Source organism: Fukomys damarensis, unplaced genomic scaffold (genome assembly GCF_012274545.1).
Source record: "Fukomys damarensis isolate Sample0158 unplaced genomic scaffold, DMR_v1.0_HiC HiC_scaffold_19, whole genome shotgun sequence".
NCBI lineage: Eukaryota > Metazoa > Chordata > Mammalia > Rodentia > Bathyergidae > Fukomys > Fukomys damarensis.
This window is the reverse complement of record NW_022900931.1, coordinates 58,320,742-58,330,071: the sequence shown is the minus strand read 5'-3', so window position 1 is coordinate 58,330,071 and position 9,330 is coordinate 58,320,742. Positions and strand designations below refer to the sequence as shown.

Genomic DNA, 9,330 nt, shown 5'->3' with positions numbered 1-9,330 from the left:
CTCGGCCGCGCCCTCATCCTCGTCCTCCTCCTGCTGGCCCTCGGGCTCTGAGATCTGCGCGGCGATCTGCATCTCGAAGATGGTGTCCTCGCAGAAGCTCACGAAGAGCTCCATCTTCTCCGCTTCACCGCCCTCGTTCACCACGTCGAAGATGAACTGGCGCTTGGACTCCTTCACCTGCAGCGCGCGCGGAGGGGACGCGAGAGGGCGCCATGAGCGGGGCTCTGCACAGCTAGGAGCAGGCGCGTTCTAAGTGCGCGAGCGCGTTACCAGTAGGAGTTCGGGTCTTTCTGTTGCTGAGGATGGCCTCGGACTCCTGGGCGCAGGCCCTCCTGCTGCCTTAGCCTCTCAAGCAGCTGGAACTACGAGTGAGCCGCCATATTCAGCCCAACACATACTAACAGCAAACCTATGTAGCCCTCCCTGTAGGTGGTTTTTAAGCCTCAATCAGGGCAGAGCTTTGAATCAAGCATTTTTTACATACAACTCATTTAATCTTCACAAAGCACCTTTGGAGCAAGGGTGGTAATTTCGGTTTTACAGACAGAGAAATGAAGACCCAGAAAGTCACCTGCCTAGGGAGACACAGGTGAGAAGTGACAGATGTAGGCGTCAAACTCAACACGCTGGCTTTAGAATCATGATTTTAGGTTTTTCCAGAGTGTGCAGAGTGGCTAAGAACAGAAGTTCTGCAGCCGGGACGCTGAGGTTCAAATCCTGATCCTGTCACTGAGTAGCTGGGTGATTTTGTCTTAACTCTCTGGGCCTTAATGTCCCCCTCTGTAAAATGGGCATAAAAACGCCTCGTGTGTTACAGGGTGTGAGAATTAAATGCGATGCTGAATGGTTAGAGGAGCACACTGCACCTAATAAATGCAACGGGGTGTCACTACTGTGCTGGCCCTCAGGTGCTCCAGGCCCACATGGACACACCTGGACGCTTTAGGACCGAGGGATGGGGGAATGGGAAGGGGCGTCAGGAGGAGTGGGTGCCAGGAGGAATGACAGAAAGGGCAAGTGTGCACTTGGGGGCAAGTGAGGGGCAGGGGCAGGGGGACAGGCAGAGTTCCCACGCATGACAAGGAGAGAAGTGCAGGGCTTCCTGCAGATGCCAGGATGTGCACACTTCCTGGGTGCAAGGAGAGTGCAGCCACACGGCCCAGATGGCAAGTGAGTGTGCTGCGGTGCCCAAGGGACACAGGGAGTGTGCCAGCTCTTGAGGGCCCCTGTGGAATATGAGGGGAACCAGGGACTAGGGAGGAGTGGGTGTGAGGAGGGCGTGGCACCGTGTGCACAAAGGACACGTGGGGCAGGCATGCGAGGGCCTGAAATGATGTGAGGACAGGGGAATGTGAGTGTGCAAGGGGACCAGGAGCCAGTGTAAGAGCCTAGAGGATGAGGACAGGGCTCTGCGTGAGACAGGAGTCCATGTGTGCACGAGCCAGTGTCCACTGAGGAGAGCATGAAGGGCTCCATGGATAAGGAGGTAATGTGCAAGCCCTGTGGGCTATGAGTGCAGTACAGGTGTGTGCAAGAGCCTTTGTGCAGAGAGGAGTGTGCAGATGCTAGAGGAACAAAAGGGAGGCACGAGTGTGAGAGCTTGCAAGGCGGTGTGCAGGGTGTGAGGACACAAGAGGGCCACAGGGCCACAGAGGTAGAGCTCGGGGCTGAGTGTGTGAGGGCTGGGGGAGTGCAAGGGAAGAGGGTGGGAACCACTGGTAAGCTAAGTGCACAAGGCCAGGGTCTTGCACTTTTTGCAGTACTGGGGATTGAACCCAGGGCTTCGAGTTGAGCTACATCCCAAGCCTGTTTTAAAATTTTGACACTGAGTGTGGTTGTGCACCCCTGTAATCCCAGCACTTAGGAGGCAGTGGTGGGAGAATTATGGCAAGCTCAAGGCCATCCTGGACTACATAGTGAGAGCCTGGCTCAAAAATAAATACAGTAAAACATTTTAAATCTTGAGATAGTTTCTCACTATGTCACTGAAGTGCCCAAGCTGAGCTTGAATTTGATGGTCTTCCAGCCTGAGCACTCAGAGTGCTAGGATTATAGCACCACGACTGGCCACGAGTGCACTCTTGGGCTTGTGAGTGTGTCAGGGACATTCACGTTTGTGGGCTGGGCATGGTAAGCTAAGAAGCAGGCCTGGGCTGCTGAGGACAGTGGGGGCTCTGGTGGGTGTGTTTGGGAGGCCGATCCAAGTGTGCCTGGGTAAATGTGGTTGTTCCAGGGATACAGGGAGGATGGATGAATGAGACTCGCCAGGGCTGCATAAGGGCACACTGGCATTCTCAGGGTGTGTGCAAGAGGTGGGTACCCACATTGGCCCAGAAAAAGTGAGGGTGACATCATGTGCTAAGGCCTCAGAAGGCATTTGGGAACCAGGTATGATGGCATATGCCTGTGATCCCAAGACTCATGAGGCTGAGTCAGGAGGATTGCCTTGAATTTGATGCCAGCCTGGGCTACACAGGGAGACCCTATCTAAAAAAAAAATTTTTTTTGAGCACATGTGCCTGGTATGGGTTGGGCCAACATGTCAGAGCACCCCAGAGCTCCAAAGTGTGTGTGTGAAAGAGTAAGCATTGGCTGGCTAGGGCCAAGTGCAGGCACACTAGGGGATTCTGGGGAGATGAGCAAGGGGTGTATAATCATATAGGTTCAAGATTATGAGGAGTATGGGCATGGCTGATCACGGTTATAAGAACATGGCAGTACTCCCGATGTGTGTGCAAGGGGTAGGTATGGTGTGTGAGCAGCCACAGTGTGGGCACAAAAAGCTTTTGCTGCATGCACAAGGGGTTTGCATCGATGTGCGGCCAAGGCTACAATAGGTGGGCATGGGTGAGCAGGGGATATACCAGGTCACATCAGGACCAATGAAATTGCTATGAAACTTGGGCATGGGCTTGCCAGAGCAGAGCAAGGGCGAATAGACGTGCAAGGCATACACAGGCCCTGTGTGGGGAGGATACAGGAGCGAGCAGGCCCTGCCAGGTGAGCATGCGCATGCGCCGGCCTACCGACCTGAGGCATCTCCCACTGCGCTCGGTTGGTCTCCGAGATCTCGAAGTAGATGCGTTCAATGCGGCGCGAGGCGCCCATGATCTCGATGCGCCCCAGGTAGGGCCGGAAGTAGTCAAGGATGCTCTCGGCCAGCTCCAGGAAGTTGCGCAGGCGCGGATCGTGCGGCACGTGCTCTGACAGGTTAGTCAGAAGCACCGCCACGTTGAAGCCGATGTCGCGGGCTGGCTCCTGGAAACGGTTGGCAAACTCCTCGCAGTTGATCATCTCATTCTCATCCGCTTCAGAGCACGAAAGCAGGAACTGGATCTCCGGCCCACTGAACTGCTTCTGGCTGTCCATGGCCTAGGGGTGGGCAGGGGAGGTCAGTGTGGGGGCCTCAGAACCTCACTGCTCCTCTTAAAGTTTCTGTGGACTTAAAAGTCCAGAATCGGGTATCCAGCACCTGACACTGACATGCAGCAAGATGGCACAGGGAAGGCTGTACCAACTGTACAAATACTGAGGTGCAGCTGGGCTTGGTGGTGCAAACTGATAATCCCAGCAGTCGGCGGGGGGCTGAGGCAGGAGGATTGCAAGTTTAAGCCCATGGGCTAGGGATGTAGCGCAGTGGTTCCGCCGCCTGCCTCAAGCATAAGGTCCTGAGTTTGATCCCCAGTACGCCCCCACCAAGAAAAAGTTTAAGCCCAGCCTGGGCAACCTAAGCAAGACCCTATCTCTAAATAAGATAAAACAGGCTGGGGATGTAGCTCAGTTGAAGGTCCTGGGTTCAATTTCCAGTACCACAAGAAAAATAAAATAGGTAATAAATGATGCTAGAAAAACTGGCTTTCCACATGCTGAAGATTGCAACTAGACTGACTGTTTCACCATGCACTAACCTAAAATCAAAATGGATCAAATATCTAAATATTAAAACGGAAACACTAAATCTGCTGGAATAGAGAATAGGTTGACTGCTTGAGGAGTAGGCAATGACTTCATGAACAAAATCCAGACCACAAGGGAAATACTACAAAGAATCAACAATTGGGCCCTCAACTTATTAAAAAGCTTTTGCACAGGAAGAGAAGCCACCAACAGCATGAAGAGACAAACCACAGTGTGGAAAAAGAAAATTTTTGCCAGCTGTTCCTCAGACAAAGGACTACTATGTAGGATATATAAAGAACTTAAAAAAAAAATCATTCCTCCCAAATTTAAAGACCCAATCCAAAAATGGACATCTGAAATGAATAGATACTCCTTAGATGAAGTAGGAACAGCAAATAAATATATGAAAAAATGTTCAACATCACTGGTCATTTGAGAGATGCAAATTAAACCAATGCTTGGTTCTGCCGCCTGGCTCGCAAGTGCAAGGACCCGAGTTTGATCCCTGGTACCAAAAAGAAAAAAAAAAAATGAAAACAATGCTGAGATTCAATCTCACTCCAAAAAAAATGGCCATTATCAAGAAATCAACCAACACCTGGGCATGGTGGTGCATGCCTGTAATCCCAGCACTCAGGAGGCTGAGACAGGAGGATCACTGTGAGTTCGAGACCAGCCTGGGCTACATAGTGAATTCCAGGTCAGTCTCAACTACATAGTGAGACCCTGTCTCAAAAAGCCGAAAAAAAAAAGAAATCAACAAACAACAAATGCTGGTGAAGCTGTGGAGGGGGGAGAAACCCTTTCCCACTACTGGTGGGAGTGTAGACTGGTGCAACCACTGTGGAAATCAGTGTGGAGATTTCTCAAAAAAATAAAACTAGAGGTTCCATTTGACCCAGCTTCCCCTCTGGTGAAGCTGTGGAGGGGGGAGAAACCCTTTCCCACTACTGGTGGGAGTGTAGACTGGTGCAACCACTGTGGAAATCAGTGTGGAGATTTCTCAAAAAAATAAAACTAGAGGTTCCATTTGACCCAGCTATTCCCCTTCTTGGTATCTTCCTAAAAGAATTAAAAGCATCATACCACAGAGATATATGCTTACATATGTTTATAGTGGTACAGTTTTTAACAGCTAAATCTTGGAAAAAGCCCGAATGCCCGTCAACTGACAATGAAAAATGAAGATGTGGCTGTTTTATACAATGGAGTACTACTCTGCCGTAAAGAAGGATGAGCTTCAGACGTTTATAGCTAAATAGATGGACCTTGAGACCATATCCTTAAGTGAAATAAACCGGACACACATGTTTAAATACCACATTGTTTCTCTGGTGTGAGAAACTGAAAGTCAAAATAAGGACTAGAATGTATAATGGATATTGGAAAATGGGAAGAAAATGTTCAAATGGGAAAGGGAATAAGGGAGGGGGAGGGAGAGAGGAAGGAAGGGACAAGAAACAAAGTGAAAATGGAAGGGAAATATGGAATCAAAGCTTTTGTACGTAGGGAGGGGAGTGGGCTTAAAGGGAGGGAGGAGTGGAAAAAAAGGGGGCAGGATGTACAGGTGCAAATTCCCTGTGATGAGTGTTATCATTATGTGCATCTAAAATGTACCAATAAATGCTTTGCTGTTTAAAAAAAAGAAAAAGAAAACAGAAAAAAAGAAAATCTAAGCCATCATCCACTGTAAGATACATTTCTTTTTCAGATGATAAAATGTGGACAAGGGGTCCCCTTGGCCCCACTGCTTCACCCTCCCCTCAGGTAACTACTATCCAAACATGTATTACCAATTCTATGTCCACAAAAATTATATAATAATCCTATGCATATTTTAATTTAGAGAATTGTTGCTATAACCATGTAATTTGAAACTTGTTTTTTTCACTCAATTGTATGTTTTCAATGTCGATAGACACACAGAGAGCAAATGGATTCATTTTCACTGCTGTATAGTATTCCCCCAATACATATAACACTAATATTCTGGTAATGAACAAAAAATATTTTTTCTCCTTAAAATCTTTTTAAAACAAGGCTCATGATCTAGGGATTTAGTTCAGTGGTTGCACGCAAGTGCAAGGACCTGCGTTCAATCCCTGGTACCAAAAAATAAAAATAAATAAAAATAAAACAAGGCTCATTTATGAGATTTTAATGACCACCATATTGCAAATTACTTACATTCTGTAAAATATTTTAAGAACTTTTCATATCAAAGGTAGTTTATATTAGATTATCTGAAAGCCAATAGTGCCCACAGATGAGCTTCTTAAATTTTGAAATTCTTTTCATTAATGTTTGGAAAGCACTATGAAAATGAAAAGTGCTGTTAAGTGCTATGATGATAAAGAAAATTTAAATTGTTGATAACTTTTTGAGGTTGCATTACTTTTTAAATTTACATACAAAACATTCATAGAACATCTCGTGCTGATCTGTCATGCATTTTGCAAGTGGCTCACAAAGGCAGTTTTTCAAATGTTCTTGACCACATGGCAGTAAGAATGTGTTTTGTAATGTGGCTCAAAAAACAACAAAAAAATATTTCACAACACAATTTTGACTTCTGCTGTGTAATACACTCTGCCATGTTCTCTTTTCCTTTTTAAAGATACTAGTCACACTGGGCGTGTGGCACATGTCTGCAGTCCCAGCACTCCAGGAGACTGAGGCAGGAGGACTGCCAAGTTTGAGTCCAGCCTGGGAAATATCCTGACTTAGCAAGACTCTATCTCCAAAAATAAAAAGGGCTGGGAATGGAGTTCAGTGTGAAGGTCTTGGGTTCAAGTCCTAGTTATTGTATCAACAACAGAAAAAAAAAATGCTGGTCATGTCTTACTGAATTAATTTCCTGACCTACAGATAGGCTGCAAAATGCAGCCTGAGAAACGTTGCTCAGGGGCATAAACAGAAGCAAAATGCTCTGGCTCTAAGGAGTGCTTTGTAAAAAGCCAAGAAGTTTGCAAAATGTTTTCTAAATGAGTAATATGCTTTGCAAATTATGAAGGGCTCTAGAAACCACAGAGTGTGGAGACACAATCACACAGGAACTTCTACCCTCGCTCGCTCTCCTGCCTCCCCCCATGCTGAAAGGTGCCACATTCTTGCTCAAAACTCCACCCTGTGCTAGGCCGGAGACCCCTGCCCCCTGTTCATGCTTGACCGCTCTTGTGATTTGCTGATCTCCCTCTGTCATCACCCATGTGCCCAAGCCTTTCCCTCAGCTTGCCTTCTTCTCTGACTACTGTCCATTTCTTTTGCTGGAGTCTCCTCTTTTCCTTTTCTAGATCTCTACAGGATAGCAGGGTGGGGGGCGTTTGCACCTCCTTTTTCTTTCTCTCCTACTGGGAATTGAACCTAGGGCCTCTGCAGAACCCTTTATTTATTTTTTTAATTTTGAGAAAGGGTCTCGCTAAGTTGAGCCCAGGCTGGGCTCAAATGGGTCATTTCCCTGCCTCAGCCTCCCAGATTGCTGGGATTCCAGGTGCGTGCGTATCCCCATGACCAGCTATACCCCCCCTTTTTGTCCTGGGGATCGAACTCAGGTCCTTGCACCGACCCTGTATCCCCTTCTTGGGACACATACTTTCCATGCCCCAGGCTGTGACTGCCGCCCCACAATGACTGTCAGGTCTACATCCAGCCCTGACCCCTGTGCGCAACTCAGACTCTTACGGCAGAAACCTAACATCTCTTTGTGGATGTCATTCCCTGGATGGAAGTGGCCAGAACTAAACTTTTGATTTCAAAATCTATCCTCCCACGGTCTTACCCATCTCAGGAATCGCATACCCACCCACCAGCACTTCAGCTAAAATCTTTGAGTCATCCCCGATAATCTCGATTGTCTCACCGCCCACATGTGATTCCTCAGTACATCTGTCGACTCAGCTTTTGAAATAGATCTAGGGCCCGCCCACTCCTGCCCCTCCACAGCCCCCACCCCAGTGCTGTAGGCTCCCGGACCAACCCAGCAACCTCTCTTTTAGACTTCCTGATGCCCTGCTGTCCCCCCACACAGTGAGAGGAACCCCACAAACTACCCACTTCAGGCCCGCTCCTCCCTCTCCAGACTCTTTTTTTCTCTTGAGACAGGATCTCATGACATTGCTCAGGCTGGGCTTGAACTTGCCATCCTCTTCCTCATGCTCCCAGCGTGCTAGGATCACAGGCGTGCGCCACTGTGCTGGCTCCAAATTTTTCCTTAGCTCCATCTCATTTGGGTTAGAAGTCAAAGTCCTCCCTGCAGCCAACCATGTCTCAGAATACCTCCTCCTAAATCACCTCTCCAACTAGCAGAAAGGGCCTCTTTTCTGTCCCTCTTGCTCCATCTTTCAGCTCGTACATTTGCTGTCCTCTTTGCCTGGGACCCTACAACCTCCCCAGCCGGTGCAGAACCTCTCAGAGCTCAGCCCCCGCCCCCTCAGTCCACAGGGTCGGCTCCAGCCTGCTGCTGCCATCCCTCTGCCACCTCCTTCCCACCACAGATCCCGGCCTGCATTTATTTACTTGCAGTTCTTCTCATTTGCTTCTCCCCGCTGGATGGCCCAGCTCGGAGGTGGCAGGTGTCTAGCTCACCGCTGTGCCCTCAGGATGAGGGTGCACCTGTTACCTGGCAGGTGCCCTGCAGTGCTGCCTTGGGGTGACTGTCCCTGTAGGTTAGCGCTAAAAGCTGGCTCAAGGGTAGCACTCTCAGGAGGTCCTGAGTTTGAGCCCTGGTGGTGGTGGTGATTTTGGATACATTAAGTTATATATACATATTTCTTTTTACTTTAAAAACTTGGCTACTAGAACATTTTAAATCATACATGTTGCTCTTCCTGTGTTTCTGCTGGACCTTGCTGCTCTGCAGGGTCACTACCTACATTGTCAGAAGATAAACTTTGAGGACAGAAAAAGCAAAAGCGATGGTGGGAAAGCAATGGGTTAAAGGAGATTTAAGGAAACATCTGCCAATTGCAATGGGTGGACTTTGTTTGGACCGTGATTCAAAGAAACTGCAAAAAATAATCACGTGACAGTTGCCAATTTGAAGTGTCAAGATAATTCATGACTTAAAGAATTGTGGAAATAGACCCGAGACGGGAGGACCCACGCCTGCCAGCCGCTGGCAGCCCTCCGAGCCTTTTGTTTCCTGGGCTGGCAGGCAGCTAGGGGAGTGCGAGGAAGGGGCCTAAGTTCGGTCAGAGAGTTGTCAGTCAGGGCCACTGTGGCAGCCGTCCAGATGCCGTTCGCCTACACCTGCGTGCACGTGTGTGCATGCGTGAGTGTGTGTGCTCTGTGCGCGGTGGGCGGGTGAGGGCGTTTGCGCTCTCCCGAGAGGGGTGCTCGGCCCCAGGGAGCAGGGGAGCAAAAGCCGGAGCTGCCCCTCTCTGCCGCCGCCACCACCACCGCCACCACCACCACCAGCACCACCGCTGCCGC

The 9,330-nt window shown here is 48.9% G+C and overlaps 1 protein-coding gene across 1 annotated transcript in view; it reads right to left on the bottom strand.

The window, feature by feature from the left end:
- Positions 1-9,330, bottom strand: part of Ryr1 (ryanodine receptor 1) — a 123,215-nt gene that overhangs the window by 14,719 nt on the left and 99,166 nt on the right. The window contains exons 90-91 of the mRNA XM_010632870.3: positions 3,031-3,372; positions 7-177 (exon numbers count right to left, since the gene is read on the bottom strand). Coding sequence (XP_010631172.1) covers positions 7-177; positions 3,031-3,372 — 513 coding nt within the window. The remainder of the gene's footprint in view (positions 1-6; positions 178-3,030; positions 3,373-9,330) is intronic.